The following is a 21,818-nucleotide window of genomic DNA, read 5'->3' as shown; positions in this document are numbered from 1 at the left end:
ACAATACTCCCCAATATATGGACTAAGCTGATCCCCCTACACCTTAAAATCTTTATTCTTCAAATTGAAACTACTCGTTGTGTTCTGCGTTTCAGTCCCAAATTGCGCTTCAGTAATTTTTTGTGTGACTAACTTCAATGACAAAAAACCCTATATATCATTCAAGAATTATCATTAATTTTGTTAAATATTCTTGTAAGACATGCTAACATATTTTAAAATATATCTAGGATTGTTAGGACCATTATCTAGATGTTAAAAAAAGGAGAATAAATCACCACCAGATAAAACTAAAAGACAAATTTTTCTGTGTTCTGCTGATAAGCCCTATTAGCATTTATCAGTTGTTGAGTTGCTAAAACATCTCAGGAACCCCAAGCAGGAGGTAAAGTTTATTATGACTCTCATAAATTCAAACCCTAGTAGTATGTTCCACATTACATATTTTTAGCTACAACGTTTTCTGAAACTTTTCAGTCAATGTTTTACCTCATAATTAACAAGAACGACTTTTTTACCAGCCTAGAAAAATAAAGTGCCTGAAAGTGGTGTTTTTGCCTATGAGGGATCCAGAACGTTTCTTTTCTTTCTTTTCTCCCTCTGGAAGTAGTTAATAGTATCTATCAAATTCTATCTATCAAAAGTAATACTATGACAAGAACTCACTGTTTTATAGTAGCTCAATGTTAGTGTAGAAGCCTGACTGCAGACATGCAAACTAAGCAAACACCAGGTCAATGAGAAGCTTAAACAGAAAGAGAGAGAAAAGGAAAAAATTCCCAGTTCCAAATTCCAACTCCTCTGCCTAGTACACCAAGTTACACTGCCTCTTGGAATTGTTCCTGTTAGTCCACGGTCCCCTTCTGACACATTAAGAAATCTTGCAATTTCAACCTACAACAAAGGAATTTTTTTTTCCTTTTGGTGTGAAAATAATTATTTCAAAATGCTCATTCTATCCTTTTATTCTTGCATAAACAATGAAAAAATACATAATCACATATTGCTGACATATTCTTACTGCAGTGGACCCAATACTTATGCAAGGGAAATTGTAAAATTAATACTAATTCTGAAAGAGTATTTTAATGCAAAGTCTTAGTATCAGCTGCAAAAGGTTTAGGGGCTGAGAAAACTTTTTTTTTATCAAATTATATAACATGAGCTTCAATTAATTTTATGCTGAAGTTAGAAATGATTGACCAAGGCCATATTATGTTGTAGCGATGAAGAATTAGGTAACACTTCTCTATGTTTTCATAATAAGCATAGATACACTCAGTTTATATAAACATATTTCTATCACTTCAATCAGTATCACTGGGTTTTTATAAAGATTAGACAAAAAATATTTGCACTGAAGGGACACCTTCTGAGGTACCGAAATTTGATCAGAGTACAAGTATCAGAGCAGAATAAAGTGAATGCCATAGTATTTATAGTTTGAAATTAACTTTACACAAAGGGTAAATAGCTCAGTAGAAATATGATGCCCTGTTCAGAGGACTGTAGACAAACTACAATTCAGGCATTTCTCAATTCATTTCAGTTTGTGCTCATATTGTACACACTAAAATAAAATCAGGAAAAAATGTAGATATTAACATAACATAACTAAAACTACAAAGTAAAATTCTGAATAACAATTTAAATAGTAAAACTGTGACGGGTATATGTCATTTCTTTAAGAAATGTTGAGATGAAAAGTAAAACAATCTAAGAAACTATCTCCACATAAATCCCCTCCTATAATGAACCCTTATCTCCCAAACCTACTTGTTCTATTCAGTTGAAGATTCTTATAATTGTCAAGGTTCTACATTTTAAAACTGTCTTTAACCTTAAGGTACACATTAGTACTGAGCATTTTGGATGATTTTTTGCAATATTATGTTAATTAACATATGAAAAATAAAACTATAATTACAAGTTGGGTTTTATTTTTGCTGAAGGAAACTATCAATAGGATAAAAATAGCTAAATTACTGGAAAACAAATTCTAAGGATAAACTGCCAATACAAAAAAGAAAAAAAAGACATGCATATAAAAGAATCACACCCATTAGTGCAAATATTAAAGCAACTGGTCCGTAAGAAACTGTGTCTATAAATTTCTCATTCTCAAATATCTCTAAAAAATATATATTTTTGTAATTCGGTGCTTTGTAAAAATTTTGCTATGGTTACCAAGGGGGAAAGGGGGTAGGGAGGAATAAATTGGGAGATTGGGATTGACATATACACACTACTATATATGAAACAGATAACTAATAAGGACCTACTGTATAGCACAGGGAACTCTACTCAATACTCTGTAATAACCTATATGGGAAAAGAATTTTAAAAAGAGTGGATACATGTATATGTATAACTGATTCACTTTGTTGTACAGCAGAAACCAACACAACACTGTAAATCAACTATACTCCAGTAAAAATTAATTAAAAATAAAATAAAATAAATATTGGAGGCTTTTTTTTAATTTAAATAAAAAATGAAGGATTCACAGAAAACTGTGGTATATAATATCCTGGGGATGGGGGGTTGGGGGGAGATAAGACAATTTTGTGGCTATTCAAGGTATATGAACAGTCACTTTTTGGATAAGACAATTTTGTGGCTATTCAAGGTATATGAACAGTCACTTTTTGTGTAAAGTCCAAAACAAAAATGGAAGCTGGGCCCACCCATAGTCCTCAGGGCCCTGAGAAAGGACCCCTGTATTCTAACCACTGCAACACGGCTTCTGCATCACCCCAACAGCATTTATTTCAGCAAAGCATTTTAACATAGAGCAATGTAGCTTTAGGGATAAACATAATAACTTTGAACATATCTAAGTTGTAGATGAAAATGAAAAATGTATCACACCTCAATCTAAATAGGATCGGAGGCAGATTTTACCAAATAAATTGTTTCTTCTGAAATCCAAAAGTAGCGTAAGAGCAAAATTCTGACTTTAACAAGTATAATTCTATAACAAGACATTCTGCTATATGCAGTCTGTGTAATAGATAAAAAGTCGTGAAGGATACAAAGCCAGCAGTGGCATGACCCTGCCTTTAAGAAAGGCATGTTTTCATTCTCCACGTTAATTTTTAAATGTCTTCATTCTATAAATTAACATTATCAAAAATGACAAAATACTTTGAACTGAATAGTAACCAAAAATAATAGGTATTAGACTACTAATGGACACCTCTGTAGGAATCACATTCATTTTTCTCCCAAATTAGTGAAACCTGCTTTGAGAAACCTTTTAGTTTTAGAAAATTTTTAAATCGTGGGTGATTTTGAGATTCGAAAAAAAATCGTGGGTAACCTTGAATTCAACAACTAATTTTCCTATTGTATTGACGAGGCATAGTTACTTAAGACATTTGGCAATGAGTTATTCAGAACATTAGAGAAAACCTCAGAAAATTTGAATGAAAATTGCCAGAATAAAAGAGCTAGGATTTTAATCATGTCTGGGGAATCTTCAGTAGAATTCAGTTAAAGAAGAAAAATATAATTTACCCAGTGGCCACTAACATCCCAATAAAATGTTTAAATCTAATACAAGATTTTAGCTCTGTGGAGTATATCCTCTGCTTACCTAAAAAAAAAAAAAAAATCTATTTCAATTTAAGTTTATTTCCTGTAGTAGCATCTGCTCTGCAGATTAAGCACTTTCACTGACTTTTTTTAAAAGGGAGGAGAAGGAGGAGAACAGAGGAAGAGGAGGGAAAACAGCCCACGCTCTTTGAAAAGTCAACCATAAGGCAACACCTGATGGAATAACCAGGAAACAACTGGTCCTCTACAGCCTTCCTTAACATTGTCAGGACTCCAGAACGTCTGAAAGTGTAAGTGTTTTTGGAAGAGATTCCGAGAGAATCTGGGCTCTGGCATGAATCAGCATTTTATGGTCCTAATGTCAAGGTGCAATGACCCCATCACTTTAAAGGCTTGACATGAAAGGGAAACCTCTTGAGTCAGCAGGTTGAAGTCTTCGAGACCTCAAAAAGGAATAGCACAGGAATAAATCCCTGTTACTATGAAGCTTCTATAGTTTCATACAGTAATTTTTATTTAAATACTCAGTTTCTCACATCCTAAATAGAATATTTCAACCAAAGCCATTCTTTGATTTCTGTTTGGTATAATGTCTTTTCTTGAAATTCTCTCGTGATATACATGGAGTATGAAAGCTTAACTACAAAAAGTCCAATGATTAATTATTCTCACGTATTAAGAGCTACTTCATTCTTTGTAACTTCCAATTGCTTATAATCGAAGATTTACACCCCAGGTTGTAAGGTATTGTGTTCTGGTACATTTGTCCCCAGTTTTCTTCACACCACAAATTCTCATAATTGCTTAAGCGCATCCAAGTTGATTCTGGTTTTATGAAATTTTCGCATACTTTAAAGTGGGTAACGCCAGGCTCTCGTAATTACCTCAACAAAATGACAAAACATGATAGCCCAGCCAATCTATAATTACTCGCAATCTATAACTATACATACACACACACACAAATTCATGCAAAGTGTAATAAAGGTTTAGCAAGCACCAATTAATGTGATGAACACAGATACACAATCTCAATAATTCATGACTAAAATTCAATGATAAGAAATATACCTTAAAATAATATCTGAAGGACCTCCTGGATAGCACAGGGAACTCTACTCAATATTTTGCAGTAATCTATAAAGGAAAATTATATATATATATATATATATATATATATATATATATATATATATGTATCTGAATCGCTTTGCTGTACACCTGAAACTAACACGACACTGTAAATCAACTCTACTCCCATAAAATAAGTAAGTAAATAAGATCTGAAGAGTCAAGGTTAAAAAGTCTTGATTCTTTCTCCAAGGAAAAAGTATACTTTTAGAATTCTCTCTTGTCCAAGAGCATTTATAATCAATGATGTTCCTGAATTTCTTTCCAAATCAAATTCACAAGAACATTGAAGATAATCTATTTTAAAAATAAAATCGAAGGCACTCTTCTTAAAAGGCATTCGGAGTTATTTTTCAAACACATCATTTTAAGTGAGTTTTTCCAAAATAGATGCCATTTACACATATTTCTTCCATCTCTCTAAATGAACAGGTTTACGTTGCTTCAAAAGGCAGTGTGCGCAGCAGTTTTACAAAAGAACAGTATTTCTCCAACATCTCCATCTGCTGGCTTAGAGGAAAAGTAGATTTTATCTGCTGTTTCTTGAAATTTAATTATTTTTATAATTTATTGTTATGAAATTGAAATATGAAACTATTAAATTATTTTTAAATAGCTTAATAGCTATTTGTCAAAGTCTTTCAGTAAAAAATAGAAAAGATTTTGAAGAGGACATTTACTATTTAATATTTTTAATTCCAAAGCCCTATGTGATCAAATAAATACTCATGTTCATAGCCCTTTCAGACAGTTTTATTTTGTTTAAAATAAAACAAATTTACTAAAACAAAGTTTTAGTAAATAGTACATTAAACTTTATTAAAACTTTTTAGAATGCAAACATATGTAGTATTCGCCTAAAACCTGCTGTTGATTTTGTTAACCTATACACAATATGTGGTGTATACACATATGCCAATATCACATTTATTATTTTCACAAAAATGTTGAGTTACTGTAATAAATTGCTTTTGTAGAAAAACTACTAGACTATCTCCACATCCTCAGACTAAACTTCTTAGACAAGACCCAGCAGACAGTGCACAGGAAAGGCGTCCAGGCCAAAAAGAATTTGAAAACTATTTGAAAGAGCATTGAGGGGAAAGGTTAGGAAAAAATGAATTACTATAGGAACAGCATTCATTTATTCTCTGACATCTAGAAGACACTCAGCAAATACTGAAGGGGGCAGAGGGGAAGGAAGGAAGGAAAGAATTCTTGAGGCCCATTACTGATTCAACTGTTGAACATCAGATGCTAATTTATTTATTTTTCTGATTTCATGGATTTTCTCATATTGAAGTCTTATGTTTAAGCAACCTTCAAGGAAAAAAAGAAAACTCACCTTAGTAGGCTCTCTAGCTAATAAGAAAGAAGGAGGAAAGGAAGTGGGGAGGGAGGAGAAAATAAAAGGAGAAAGTAAGCAATTGGAAATCTGTCTTTATTTCCTCAGGTACCCATGGAAACAAATGGGAACAAGTAGGTCCTTCCATTATTCCCACTGTGACTGTGAAAGAGGGAGTGGGAGGGAGTTCAGACCCTGCACAGTCACTTACTCAGTTCAGAATATAATGACTTCATTTCGTTCGCATAACTTTAACCCATTCCATGGATCCTGCTGGAGCCTGAAAGCCCCATCGGCCTCAGCAGTTCCAAAGAAGTCCCTCCATCTCAGGAATACAACTCAATTAGCAGACTAATATCTTTCCTATTTTGAAATTATACTATTAAGGTTTACAACTCTGCTTTCTTAATATATTAAATTTATACGTTCCATTTAGGGTTAAATTGACCCTATGGGATTTTTATGGTTTAACTCGGAGGAAGGACAAGCTACTTTATGAACACTGATTGATGATACACATTTTAATACTGGAGTTAAGAAGCAGAATTTCTTAGATTTCTGGAGGAAATGGGAGAAAGTCGGTTGGGTTTCTATCAACATATTTGACACTGCTGCTTCCACTTCATATAGGAAAGAATCATGGAGTCCCCTTGACTGAGAAGACAAGGAAACAAAGGCTAAGGAGAAAAAGCCTTGAGCACGATTTAAGTGATCAAGACTCATCTTAATAAATTTGATATTAGAGATCTCCATTCATTTCTTGACTGCTAACTTTGTGAGTGTAGTTTATACAAGCATCTCTCTCTCTCTCTCTCTCTCTCTCTCTCTGAAAAGAGGTAAACTAATTTTACATTTTCTATTGCTCTTGGGGGGAAAAAAAAAAAAAGGATACAAACACTCCATTTCATTTTGCAAACTCTAGATTGTAAAATTCCCAAAGGAATGAAGAAATTGAGTGCCCGGTCGACGAGTTAATGTCAGCTCCAGAAAATTCTATTCAATGAGTCTCTCTTCTGTACCAGGGCCTCAACTAGTTCTGCTCAGCAATCAGTAAGACTACTTATAACACGGGAGTTGCAGAGAACATGGCTCTGAATTCCCGGGTCGGAAACTTGAAAATGCATTCAGTTCCTCACCATAATCTGTTTTAGTGTCCTAGAATAATCCATGGAGGAGAAAATTTGGGACCTGGAGACATGTAACTTTTTACTTTAGCTCCATTTTCTAAGAAAAACAACAACAAAAAAATCCGTGCAAAATGAAGATCTGATTTTCCCATTTTCTCAGAACTGTGGTCAAGCGAATTAAATTGTGTGGTTTTTTTTTTTTAAATGAAATCTATCTCTTATTACATGGATGTACTCATTCTGTGGAAATGTATGGATTTATATATGTGTTTAATATATGTACAGTTTCTGCCTGCATATCTCATTTCAATAAAATTTATATTAAATAAATCTATCCAAAAATATTGAGACTGAGGACCTAAACTAGTCACCTAACCTTACCTAACCATTATTTTTAGTCTTTACCAAGGCCCAGCACAGTCATTCAGCATTTGGAATGAAGACATATTCATTGCTTTCAGGGAACCTATCTCCTGTGCTCTCAGCCAGGCCCTGGCATGATTTTCACCAATGAGTGAACTTCTCTGTCATTGACCATTTTCAAATTCTTTTCACCTTGTTTAAAAAATCTAGATCCTTCCAATAATCATCTTGCCTTAGGTTCATTACTTTCCACAGCATTTTCACACTAGTATACAATTACATACAGTCAGATACTTAGCACCACTGTGTGTCAAACTCACAATCCAGGAAAAAAAAAAAACCGGAAACCTGATATCAAATAAAATGAATAATTATAAAATAATTTACTTGATAGGTAAACAGGTCAAGCGTAAAAGCCTTCAAAAATTAAACTACAGCCGGTTTCTTTGTATACATACATATATATATATATATATACATTTTCCAAGATATATATTATTATATTCTTCTATGGAGTTTTTTTTTAAACTGCAAATCCACTTAAGCCTGTCTCTCTCTCTCTCTCTCTCCCCCCCCACCATGCCCACTTCCTTTTCTCACTTAGAACCAACATGTGAAGAAAACACACAACACTGAAACCTTCTTAAACAGGTTTTCATGAACAGTTGACTTCTAAGCATAGCAGGACCGTGATGACGACCCCTGCTCTATGGGTCAAAGCCAGTGGTTTCGTTCCTTCATTCATTCGGTGGATGGGAGCTCCAAACCTAGCGGAGGCTGTTTCGGACACTACAGTCAAGCTAACCCCTGGGCTCTACGATGAAGGCTTATCACGGAGCGGCGGGACGGCCACCAGCTGCCTGTCTACCGTGGGGACCCCGCGGCCGGGCTTCCTCTGCGGTCATGTCCCGCTGGCTCCTCTGCAGGTAGCCAGAGTGGGAGGGGGGGCCATCTGCAAGTCCCCCCGCGAAACTGTCAACTGTGCAATGAACACTGAGAACGTCAAGTCCGGAAAGAGTCGCCGCCACCCAGCCGGCAGGAAAGGATGCCAGCCGCTGGCAGAGGGCAGGGGGTCCGGGGCGGCCGCGCCTGGACCCGGGCCCGCCGGCCCTCCCACGGAACCGCGCGGGGACTTAATGGCTTGGGTCCCACACTCTGAGGCCTGGACGGAGCTCCGCGGCCGGTCCCCGGACACCGCGCGCCGCGCCGGGAATAGCAGGACGGCTGCGGAGGCTAAAATGGCTGGTCGGCGGCTTCGCCAGCTTCCGAACTCGGCGCATCGCGCCGCTTTCGGGTCCTCCTCCTCCCGCTGCCTCGGCGGCAGCCCCGCGACCTGCGAACAAGCGCCCCGGCCGGAGAGGGCCCGCGGCGCCCCGGGGCCGCGATCCCCGGCCTGCGTCAGCCGCGCCGCGCCCCTCGGGGGGCCTCGGGTGCCGAGCGCACTGCGGGGCCGCTGTGACAACGAGTCCCGTCTCGGGGGAGCACACAGGCTCACGGGGTCCGCACGGGGACCCCGAGCGGGGCCGGCGGATTCCAGCCCGGGGCCGTGGCGTCTACCCAGCAGCCCGACGGCGCGCCCCGAGGCACCGCGTGCCCGCGGGGCGCAAGGGTGGAGGGCTCGCCTCGAAGACTCCAGCTACGCCGGGAGCCCCGCACCCAAGGACGCCCCCTCACCTCCGACACCCACCCCACCCGAGCCCCAGGGCGCACACTCTCCGCCGCCTTTCGCCGGCTCTTCACCGCCCCCCAGGCCCCAGCCAGCGGGGGTCCCCGCGATCGCCGACACCTTCCCCCGACGCTGCCACACGCACGCGCGCGTGCAGTCACTGCGCCCCGACACGGACACGCAGGAACACACACACACTCACACACACACACCAGCCCGCTCTCCGCGTGCGGCCCCCCGAAAGGGCATGAATATTCCTTACTCACAAGCATTGGTGACTGCGAAGCTGTTGGCTACCTCCAAATTGTCGATGTGGGGTGTCAGTCTGAACTCCGAAGTGGAGAACTGAACCATCCCTACCCGAAATGCACTGTATTCCTGATCGGCGCCCCTGGGAAACAGCCCCCCTGCAAAGAACAAACACCAAGCGGGAGGACAGTGTCAGCGCCCGGCGGAAAGCAGGGGAGCCCGCTAGCGCCCGACTGCCCCGGAGCCCCTCGTCCACACTAGCAGGCCGAATAAACACATCCACGGACCCGGGAGCCGGTGTGTGTGCGCGTGTGCGTGTGCGGGGGGGGGGGGGCGGCAGCATCCTAGGCCGAGGGTCAAGGCACAGGGGGGCCCGAGGGCAAGGTGGGTGGCCAGAAACGTCCTCCCTTCCTAGTGATCACAAGCTGAGCATTCAGACCCCTAGAGAAGCTGAACAAACGGGAAGACGCTGTGACGGCAGAAGGAATAAAAATCTGGGGGTCATTAATGAGAAGCCCTTTCCGTCTCTTGTATCAGAGGCATAGTCTTCTGCCTTTGCCTCATCCTAAGAAAAACATATATATTCCAGGCAGTTTAAACCTGGAATGCAGTCAAGGTATGACATAAGTCTACATGACATGAATTAATTTGTCCACCGTGAACAAAGATTACCACCAAATTATGCACAATTCAAAAGCAGAGCACAAAGGGTACCTACCTATCTGTATGCTGTTAGAAGAGACACCAAAAATCAGTCCCCACAAAACAGGAGAAAGGAGGACAGATATATGCATAATCTTTTGCATTTCCAAGAAAAGTAGAGCATCCACAAAATACCCTTTCTTTTTTTTCCCCCCTTTTCCTCCTCTTCCTTCTTTGGCCGTTCTCCTCGGCAAATTAGATCCTCTGCATTTTGAGACAGCGATGTAGCACCGAGCTGCTAGAACCCCGAAGTGGCGGCAGAGGAAGCCCTGTTTCCCAGGTCCTGCGGATGGCTGCCGCCCTGCGCCCGGTCCCCGCTCGCGAAGCCCGGAGACTGGCTGGATGCAGCTTCCAGCAGGCTGCCGCTGTGGTCCCAGCGCCTCGGCACACTCAGCACGCGCCCATGCACTCACACACGCACCCTCGCGCGCTTCTCCCCCTCCCCGCTCTCACACGCGCGCGCGCACACACACACGCACACACACAGACGCACGCACACACGCGAGTCCCAGAGACGGGCCCGGCGCGCGTGCGCGAGTCGCGGGGGGCGGGCGGGCGGCCGGGGCGCTCCTCCCCCTGCGCGCCCCGCGCGCCCCGGCGTCGCGCGCTCGGAGCTGGGAGCGCGGCTCGGAGCCGGGCCGCCGCGGCCCCCGGGCGAGACCTCGGGTCTCGCGAGCTGTCGCGCCCACCGGCGCTCGCCTTTCAGCACCGCGGACAGCGCCCCCGCTCCCGCCCGCGCGGCGCGGCGCTACCTTTGTGCCGCCGCGGCAGCTGCGGCGCCGGGAGCTGCTCCAGCCCGGACCGAACGCGGCCAAGCCCGTTTCCGGCTGCCGTGCGAAGCCGAGTGGCTCCGTGCTGCTGGCGCTGAAGCGTTCTCTCGCCAGGCCCTGCTGCCGTACGATACAAGCAATTCCGATTTTATCTGCCAGCGCCTGTACAACCCACCTAGCAATAGAGGAGCGCTGCCCCCCGCCGCCCCTGATCCACCAGGAAAGCGAGCGAGCGAACAAAACACCCACGAGGAGGGGTTCCAAAACGGTCAACTTTAGCTAAAGGGGAGGTAGCCGGGGTCCAGGGAGAACCCCGAGGTCTATCTCTGAAGGCCAAAGCCGCACCGGAGAAGATCAAGACTGAACCTGTGAAATACTTTGCATGGAAACCCCATCTTCACACTGTGCCCAGCCTGCTGCGTGCGGGTCCCTCTCGCAGCTTTCACTGCAGACTTCCCCCCCTTCCCCCCGCCCCGTCGTAGAGACATGTGTAGTCTTGGCTCCTTAGAAGTCTGTCTTTACACAGCTTGAAAGCAGAAGACTCCGTTTCAAGGAAAGCTTCGTAGGATAAAGCAATTAAAAGCAAGTCTTGCGAGGCCGCTGAGCTGCACACGCTTTCCCAGAGACTGAGTTAGAAACAGGCTGCTCCATCGCGTTTTGGTCGTGAGTTTTGAAAATATCTCCGCCCAAAGAAAGTAAACTAAGCTCTCACCGCTTTGAACCCGCGAACTGGAGGCCACTGGAGAAGAAAGATGAGGCTAGGGATTAAAAGTTTGCGGGGAGGGGGTGGTGGGCAGGATGGAAGCCTGGACTTCCCCGTGGGAACTTAGGGGCCTCACACTGCCTGCCACTCATGCCTGGGACCTGCTGTGGCAGAAATTCCTCTCTCCGACTATGGCTTTTGCGGTTTAAACAAAGCAATCAAGGACGACTGAGTACACGTGACTGTTTCCAGAAGGCAGGAGATCGGAGCCCACGATACGGAAGGCGTAGCCTGGTGATATGTCAGAACGCCAAGAGTTAGTCTATCGTGCTGCTTTCCTGTGCACTCGTCCCATTAGTATCGTTCGTACAGCCTCCTTGTTGACTGTAGGGTCTCATACTTGACCCTTAACCACTTTGGGCCTCAATTTTTAAGAAAATGAGAAAGATGAGCAAAGCGGCCTCTATGGCTCTCTAATCCTGTAATCCTGATTTCAAATCATGGTCTTTCCCTGTTTTTGATTTTCGGTATGTTTTCCTAAGCAGGAAGTAAAAAATATCCATTAATCAATTATTAATTGATATTAAAATATCCATTATCAATTATACTACAGGTAAAAATACCTCCCAATTTTATCACCAAGAATTTATTTTAGTCCATTAATAAACACTTCTCTGCATATAACAGGTGTCGTGCGTCAAAATGCATTTAGCCTTTTAAAAAATTTAAAAAGAATAAAAATGGTAAGGAAGACATAAATATATATCCAAATTTACACTATAAACAATAATTAATACATCTTATCTATTCAATCACTAGTTGTGATGTAAGGCACCAAAATGATTTGAATTATTCTCTAAAATATAATGCGTAAAAGAATGAATAACAGCTCAGGGCAAAATAAAAAATACTTTTTTCAGCCATACTTTTTCTTCATTCAATTTTTTTCCACAAGAAAAACTTCAACTTCATGCCAAGTAACTAGGAATGAAAGAAGAGAGAGAGAGAAAAAAAGTTAAATGTGGAGAATTGGTCATGGTTGAAGTATGGGTCAATGTAAATTAATTTTTTTTTAAAGAGGACTTTTTAAAAACTATTTTCATCTTAATCTATTTTAAAGTCAGGGAAAAAGATGGACTCAAAATTGACTGAATTACATTCTATAAAAACAAACAATATAAAATAAGAATTTGCTGAATCATAGAAGCACCTTTCCTAGTAAATAATATGTAATAACTCAAGGCAAGTATTACTGTTTAGTGACCAATTATAATTCATACATAAAATGGAAATAATTTTAGTAGGCATGACTTGTAATTCAACTGTTTTTCTGTTAATGTGCCTTTCACAAGGCATGTACCTTTTGCATCGTATATAGATACATCTCCTGCAGAATTAACATCACTGTACTTATATTATCATTCATGGAACTTTTTCAAATTCACTATAACATTTATTACATAACATTTTTCAGGCATAGAATACTGTCAGTATCAATGTGATAAATTTAAATTGGCTGAAGGAAGTGGTTATGCAAATAAATGAAAAATACTGCAATGTATTTTTAATGCTGAGAAACTCTGTTTCAAGAAAATACCTCATATTGATCAATAATAAAATCAAATTTGAACATTTCAAAACTACCAGGACTGCAATAGAAAAGTGTGCTCAAAGAAACAGTTTGCTATTTTCTGCCCTCTGCTGTTCAATTTTGATAATTATCTAAAATGTAAGGGTTTCTGAAGCAAGGATAAATTACAGTAAAAATGGAAGAAATAAAAATATTATCCATTCTGTCATTTGTTCGTTTGCTTGGTCGCTTTTACTGTTGCTGTTTTGTGTGTATGTTTAAATATAATTTTAGCATTAAGGCTAGAAATAAACATTATACATAAAATTTTCATTTCTGTTTTACTCAGTCTTTGTTTCAATATAGGAAATAATAATTTTCTTTGTAAATCTGGTTTGCAATGCTTAGGATTTTATATATGCGTACATATTCTGTGAAGTTTTAATTTGTGCTCCGTAATGAAAAAACATTAAGGAAAGTCATTATGTGTGTGAGGGGGTGGGACAGGGGCGGGGGGGGGGACAGCTTTGAAATGACTGGCAGAGCATATTTTAGCTGAATTCGTTACCAAAATTGGATTACAAATGTCAATGCCATAGTTTCCCGTGATGAAGTCTCAATAAGGTGAAGATCATCACCTACCTTCCTATTGATCCTCTGGAACTGTGAACATGTAGGCTATCGGAAAGGCTTGGATGCAACTTAGCATTAAAAAAGAAGGTGGCTCCATGCCCCTTTCGGCAGGAGATAGCAAGGGTAGCAGATTCTGCAGAAAGAAGCCAGGTTCCAAACTTGAGACATTATTGGCTGAGACAGAGAAAATTTTAAAATAGAAGAAAAAACACGAGGATTTTAATCACTCAGGACAGTAAATAGAAAGAGAGATTCATTCCGGGGAGTTTCAGTTCTTTAATTAAGATAAAGAATAATATTAATCTAAATAGCTATTCAGATTGAGACAATATTGATTATTCTTTTCTTTTGTGACACACTCGATCATTGATTGAATAAAATCAATTTATATGACTCAAAACATATATCTAAAGTTAAGCTTTTGTATATTTTTAAAAATGAACTTAGAATGAAGTCCAAAAATGGAAAGAATAAGTGAAGTTTTCATTTTGGTTCCTTTAGGGGCTCTGATTACATGGATTTTAATTAATTTTACCCCCAATTAATAGCAATCCTATAGCAGAACTATATATTGGAAAAGTGTTTCAATCCATTAATTAATTCGACAAATTAAATGGGACAAGGATATTCTAAATAATGAGCTTGACGTAACAGTGGATAAGACATGGGTACAACAGAAGCTTTCCTCAAGAAGTTTCCGGACTTCATTCAAGTAAGTAAATGGTTAGGACCATGTGAGAAAGGCAATAAGAAATGAAATAAATAGGCATATGATTAAGAAATATAACAAGGCAAAAACAAAACTTATTATGCACGTTATATCTTGGAGCTCAGGGCAGAGGAAAATCACTAAAGGCTGACACCTAAATTGATTCAAGTAGAGGTTAACCAGATGAAGGTTGAGATGTAGGTAAAGAGAACACTTCTTTTTTTTTAATTTTTTAGCTTTATTAAAGTATAATTGACAAATAAAATAGAAAGTAAAGTATAAAATGTGATTATTTAATACACATATACATCGTGCAAGGATTATCCCCATCAAGTTAATTAACACATTCATTGCCTCACAGTTTTACCCTTGTTTGTTTGTAGGAACATTTCAGTTCTATTCACTTACTAAATTTCAATTATACAATGAGGTGTTATCAACAATAGTCACTGTGTTATACATTAGATCCTCAAACCTTGTTCACCTTACACCTGAAAGTTTGAACCCTTTTACCAACTTCTCCCTTCCCTGCCCCCCACCTCAGGCAACCACTTTTCTATTCTCTGTTTCTGTAAGTATGACTTTTTTTTTTTTTAATTTCACATATAAGTGACATCATGCAGTATTTCTTTCCCTGCCTGGCTTATTTCACTTAGCATAATGCCATGCAGGTCCATGCATATTGAGGCTGAATAATATTCCACAGTGGAATATTTTTATATATATTATATATATAATATACATAGTATATAATATATATACTATATATATATCATATTTTCTTGATCAATTCATGCACTGACAGAGATTTAGGTTGTCTCCATACCTTGACTATTATGAATAATGCTGCAGTGAACATAGGCGTACAGATATCTCTTTGAGATGTTGGTTTCATTTCCTTTGGGTATAACCCAGAGGTGGGATTGCTGGATCATATAGTAGTTCTATTTTTAATTTCTTGAGGAAACGCCATACTGTTTTCCATAGTGGCTGCACCAACTTGCATTCCCACCAACAGTATACAGTAATTCACTTTTCTCCGCATCCTTGCCGGCATTTGCTATCTCTTGTCTTTTTAATAATAGCCATCCTGAAAGGAGAAGTAATATCTCATTATGATTTTTGATTTACATCTTTTTGATAATTAATGATATCGAGCACCTTTTCATGTACCAGTTGGCCATTTGTGTGTCTTCTTTGGAAAAATGTCTATTCAGTTCCTTTGCCCATTTTTAATTCAAGTTATTTGTTTTTATGCTATTGTGATAAATTCCTTATATATTTCAGATATGACCCCTTATCAAATATAAGAATTGCAAATATTTTCTGCCATTCCATAGGTTGCCTTTTCATTCTGTTGATGGTTTTCTTTGATGCACAGAAGCTTTTTAGTTTGATGTAAGCCTAATGGTTTATTTTCACTTTTGGTGTCAAATCCAAAAAAAAATCATTGCCAAGACCCATGTCAGGGGGCTTACCCCCTATGTTTTCTTCTAGGATTTTTATGGTTTCAGGTTCTATGTTCAAGTCTTTAATTCATTTTGAGTTGATTTTGGTGTATGGTGTAAAATTGGGGTCCAATTTCATTCTTTTGCATGTGACAATCTGGTTTTCTCAACACCATTTATTGAAGAAACTATCATTTCCTCATTGTATAATCTTGGCTCCTTTATCAGAAACGAATTTGCCATATATACATGGGTTTATTTCTCTATTCTGTTCCATGGATCTATCTGTCTGTTTTTAATGTCAGTAACACACTGTCATGGTTTCTAAAGCCTTGTAATATAGTTTGAAAGCAGAGTGTCTGCCTCTAGCTTATTTCTTCTTTTTCAAAATTGTTTTGGCTATTTGTGGTCTTTTGTGATTTCATACAAATTTTAGGATTTTTTTTTCTATTTCTGTGAAAAATGCTATTGGAATTTTGATAGGGATTGCACTGACTCTGTAGATGGCTTTGAGTAGTATGGACATTTTGACAATATTAATTCTTCTATCCATAAATGCAGAATAACTTTCCATTTATTGGGGTCTTCTTCAATTTCTTTCATCAATATCTTTATAGTATTCAGTGTAGAGTATTTTATTCGTTTTGATGCTATTATAAATGTATTGCGTTCTCAATTTCTTTTTCGGATAGTTCATTGTTGGTGTACAGAAATGCAACTGATTTTTGTATGTTGATTTTGTATTCTGACACTTTACTGAGTTTATTAGTTCTAATAGATTTTTGGTGAAGTCTTTAGGGTTTGCTATATACAGTAACTTGTCATGTGCAAAGAGAGACAATTTTACTTCTTCCTTTCCAATTTGGATGTCTTTTATTTCTTTTTCTTACTTAATTGCTCAGGCTAGGATTTCTGGTACTATGCTGAATAGAAATGGTGAGAGTGGGCACCCCTGTCTTGTTCCTGATCTTAGAGAAAAAGCTTTCAGCTTTTCACCATTGAGTATGATGTTAGATGTGGGCTTGTCATATATGGCCTTTATTATGTTGAGGAACATTCCCTCTATACCCAATTTGTTGAGAGTTTTTATCATGAAAAGAATTGAATTTTGTCAAACGTTTTTTCTATATCTATTGATAATTTTTATCCTTCCATTTGTTAATGTGGTATTTCATACTGATTGATTTGCAGATGTTGAATCATCCTTACATCCTTGAAATAAATCCTACTTGATTATGGTGTATGATCCTTTTAATGTACTGTTGAATTAGCTTTGCTAATATTTTGTTGAATTTTTTAAATTTTAATTTTATTTATTTATTTTTTATAAATAAGCAAGTTCTTATTAGTTATCTATTTTATACATATTAGTGTATATATGTCAATCCCAATCTCGGGGTAGGGGGTGGTGGTGGGATGAATTGTTGAATATTTTTTAATGAATTCTCATCTGGAATATTGGTCTGAAAATTTCTTTTCTTGTAGTGTCCTTGTCTGGATTTGATATCTGGCCTCATTAAATGAGTTTGGAAGTGTTCCCTCCTCTTCTGATTTTTGGAAGAGTTTGAGAAAAATTGGTATTAATTCTTCTTTAAATATTTGGTAGAATTCACCAGAGAAGCCATCTTATCTTGTGCTTTTCTTTGTTGGTTCAACCCCTTTACTAGTAATTGATTCAGCCTCTTATTAGTAATTGGTCTGTTCAGATCTTCTATTTCTTCATGATTCAATCTTTATGCCCACTATCTTGAACTCTCTATCAGGTAAGTCACATATCTGCATTTCACTAAGATCTCTTCCTGGAGATTTATCCTGTTCTTTTGCTTGGAATGTGTTCCTCTGTTTCTTCATTTTCCTTGACTCTGTGTGTTGGTCTCCGCACGTTAGATAAAACGACCACCTCTCCCAGTCTTGACAGAGTGGTCTGGTGTGGAAGATAAAACCTTGTCAATCAGCCTGGCCCGAGCTCCGGGTTGTCTCTGAAACCTTTGTGATTGCCCAAGCCACCATCCTCATTCTTATTTGTTCTAGCAGTTGAGAACGTGCCAAGACCTGTCAGTGTCCCAAAGGGGAGAATTGTAGTCCGCATCTAGAGATGCAGGCGGATTGGAAGGTGGGTCTTCAGACAGCAGCTGGCATAGTAAGTAATTAAGCCCCTTCCAGGGGCTTAAACTTGGAGATCGGTGTTTTTCCTGCTCTCTCTCTGTGCTGGACCCCGGTGTAAAGCCACAGAGGAATGGGGAGGGGCCTCCTGCACCCATTAAGAACTGCTTCTTGATGAATGCAAGCCCTGTTGGCCATCAGAGCTGGCGATCTTGGGGCCTGTCCCTTGGGCAGCAGCCCCAAAGCTGGGGGTCCAGACATGTGTACAAGATCCTTCGAGGGGGATACTGGCAACTTAGCAACTTAGAGAGGACTGGAGGGAGAAAGCAGGGGACGTGTCTGCTTGGCTTCCCCAGTCTCCAGGGAGGAGGTTGGCCAGCCCCTAGATGCATGCTAAGTTAGAAGCCTGACCCTCAGATAGCAGCTTTTCTTAAATTGCAGTGTAGTTGATTTGCAATATTGTATTAGCTTCAGGTGTGCAACATAGTGATTCAAGATTTTTATAGATTATACTCCATTTAAAATCATTATAAAATCTTGACTATATTCTCTGTTGCTGTACAGTATATCCTTGAGGACTCAGTGGGTCCCTTTCATTTTTGCCTGCTTCCTCTGTGCTGAGCCCTGAGAGGGAGAACCACAGAGAGCCTCCTACGTTGCCATCTTGCTTGACCCCAAGAACACCTCATTTAAGTGCAGTCCCATCAGGACAGGCATGAGTGCGATCCAGGAATTGCACGCAGTGCAGTGTTTGTAGGATGGGAAACGTGAGACAAGGAGAAACAGGAATACGCCAGGCCGTGGTAAGAAATATGTAGCTTATCCAATAGGAAAGGGGAACCATTTGAGAGTTTTAAGTAGAGAGGTGAGTTCTTAAGATTTGCATTTAAATGGAACACTCTGGAGGCTGTGGGGAGAATGTATTTATGGGGAAACATTGAATGTAGGGGAGCGGGTAAATGGCTGGATTCCTGGTGGGGCTGACTGGATTAAGAGAGTAAGGGTGAAGAGAGGAAGGAAAGGTTGGTTTCAGGAAGTATTTAGGATGGAAACTCAGTAGAACTCGTCAGTGAACTTGTACGTGCTGGAGATACAGGGGATGAAGAGACAAGCCGACTCCCAAGACGGGAGGCTGAGGGCCCAGGAAAATGCTACCTCATCCTAGGACGAGATGTAGAGAAGCCGGGAAGCACGCAAGGTGGTCTGTTCACTCTCTGATGTGTTGGGTTCACAGGGTCTGTGGGACACGCCCTCTCCAGATGTTGTGTCAGCACTTGACAATGATTCTGAAACTCGGGGAAGAGGTCTCAACCCAGAGGTTAATGTTGAGTATTATCAGCCTTTGGTGTTTCATATGATAGCTACTATTTCTTTAAAAAGGCAGTTAAAGCAAAAAATCTAAAACAGAGAAGACATATGCATACCTTAAAAATCCTGCTTTCACTTCATACGGATAAACATACAATCTTTCCTCTTATTTGAAGGGGGACCAGGCCATTACCTTGAACATGGCTCTACTGAATACTTTCCCATTTCAGTCTGTTTAAAGTGGGACGAGAATTTAAGAATATCTGTGGAGAAATCTTAACACTAAATCTTTTTCCATTTTTAGGATTTTTCTAATATTATATGATAGTCTCACTCACTCCTAACCAGAATAAAATTTTGTGCCTATTTGCATGACTGATCCTTTCCAGAACATTCAACAGAGTTTTCAACAATTCTCCTTTCACATGTTGTCAATTTACAAGGTATTTTAACTAAATTACATAATCACAGTATCAAATTCAACTGTCATAAAATGTTTTCTTTTTTTTTTTTTTTAATGCATTTGACTTTCAGTCGATGGGTGACAGCAGAAAATAGAAGGGCAAGCTGCTAGCCAAAAGTATTCAGCAGGCCTCCCCTGTGGTTCTCATATCATGTAAGAGGGGACAAAAAGGAGAAGAAAAAAAACAAATAAATAGCTTAAACCATAGCCACAACCATTTCCCAATCTGCAGACGGTTACAAGATTTAAATACGTAATCGCAGCCACCTTCTTCAAGCACTGGTTCCATTTCCACATTATTTTGTCAGCACGTCAGCTAGACGGAAGTCTTTCCTTGGTGTATGGGGTCCAAACCTTCATTCCTGCAGGATCTGAGTCCCTTGTGGTCTTTTCTTTTTGGGATTTCTAGAGTTGTCTCTTGCATGAATACTGGACAAGAGAATACAAGAAACACTGCAGTGGATTGTTAATCACTTCTCCTCCATTGCATGTCCATTTCCTCTCCCCTGGTTCGGGTCACACCATTTCTACTTCACAATGGTACGCTGCTGTGCGTGTACAATCTCGTGGTTCCGTGGATCACATAATGTCGCTTCTTTAGGATGGGAATAGTGGGCTGTAGAGTCATGTCAAATCCTCTGGACAGAGGCCCAGTCCCAGTGCCCAGTGGAAAGTCAGAAGCTACTTTTGAAATGGAAAGTAGTTGCCAGCAGCGGGGAGCAAGCTTTTACTTCAAACCCTAGGCATCTGTGCTGTGATTCCCTTATTGGAGTTTGCCACAGTCTATATCAGCAGCTGTCTGCCCCAGACACTTCAGATACCACTGGGTCTACTAGGTCTCAAGACTCAAGTGTCAGCCTGTTCTGCAGCCTGAAACTGCTGTTGTAGTTTATTTCTTTGGGTCCAACTGGCAGCCTCGTAGGTGAGTACCAATAAATAAATGGAACAGGGCAGCAAGCCCAAATGTGGTGCACATTGCGTGCAGAATGCAAACAGATCTACCAGACTTTGCTTCTTTCTGTGTGATAGGTGCTGAAAGGTACAGCCAGCCTGAGATCAATGATGCTTAAGAAACTTTACCTGGGAGGCAGACCCTCTAACTGCTGAGGGGTTTATCTCTCACACTCGGTCACACATATTTCTGCAAGGCATCTAAATGACTTACTATTGATACTTCTGGCTCATCAGTTCCAATTTACATGGTGTCATCAATATAATGTACCCAGTTTAGTGTGTTCTGCTGTAGAGGTCATCACATCCAGAGTAGTTCCAGTACCTCTTCTGAGGATGTGGTGGGATAAAACTCTTACCGTTGGCCTAAAGACAATGAGAGATGTTGGCGTGAGAAAGGATTGGCTTCATCTTGGGAAGCAACTGCTCCATGCATGGACATTAAAATACATGTATATATTTTAATATATATTAGATATTTTATATGAATATACATTTTAATATATACTTATATGTTAAACATGTATTTAAAATATATGTATTTGCACATAGGGGATGGCTCCCTTGCAGAGTTAAAAGGTTTGCTTCTGCTTGGGAAGAAATGGGAATTCTGGGCAGTTTGGAATTTCTAGGCTTCCAGCCTCATCCAAGTCTGTACAAATGTCGTTACTGGATGCACCTGTATTCCCCACTTTGTCTGCCAGTACCACTACATTAGGGACCTGTGCTAGAGCGTTTAACGGGCAGTGCACACTGTTTACTTAGGTTTCCCCAAGCCATAAATTCCCCACTACTACCTGAGAGGAGGAACTCATTCAAACATCAAGGAGTCTTTCTGGTTCACACATACTCTTAATTGTACGCTCATAGGTTTTAATTTCTCAAGTCCTCTGTGTTTGTCCTTCGAGGTCAGAAAAAGAAGCTGAAATGCTCCAATATTTCAAGCCACTCCTGTTGTCCTAGCCACAAAATGCCACAGCTACCCAATTTCCCTCCAGCTCCCCTTCGTCCCTTGCCAC

The 21,818-nt window shown here is 40.1% G+C and overlaps 1 protein-coding gene across 9 annotated transcripts in view; it reads right to left on the bottom strand.

Moving 5' to 3' along the window:
• Positions 1 to 10,605, bottom strand: part of GRIA2 (glutamate ionotropic receptor AMPA type subunit 2) — a 169,690-nt gene extending 159,085 nt beyond the window's left edge. For 3 of the 9 annotated variants that reach the window (XM_082461693.1, XM_082461694.1, XM_082461700.1), the window contains exons 1-2: positions 10,158 to 10,604; positions 9,457 to 9,597 (exon numbers count right to left, since the gene is read on the bottom strand). In XM_082461693.1, the coding sequence (XP_082317819.1) occupies positions 9,457 to 9,597; positions 10,158 to 10,245 (229 nt within the window). In that variant the 5' untranslated portion in view covers positions 10,246 to 10,604. Of the gene's footprint in view, positions 1 to 9,456; positions 9,598 to 10,157 lie in introns of all 9 variants that reach the window. The other 6 variants (XM_082461696.1, XM_082461695.1, XM_082461697.1 and 3 more) reach the window with 4 other exon arrangements.
• Positions 10,606 to 21,818: the final 11,213 nt, after the last annotated feature.

The sequence above is a fragment of the Balaenoptera physalus genome (assembly GCF_965194825.1).
Source record: "Balaenoptera physalus genome assembly, chromosome: 5".
Taxonomy (NCBI): domain Eukaryota; kingdom Metazoa; phylum Chordata; class Mammalia; order Artiodactyla; family Balaenopteridae; genus Balaenoptera; species Balaenoptera physalus.
Note: the sequence above shows the minus strand (reverse complement) of the source record. Positions and strands in the feature narration are given on the sequence as shown.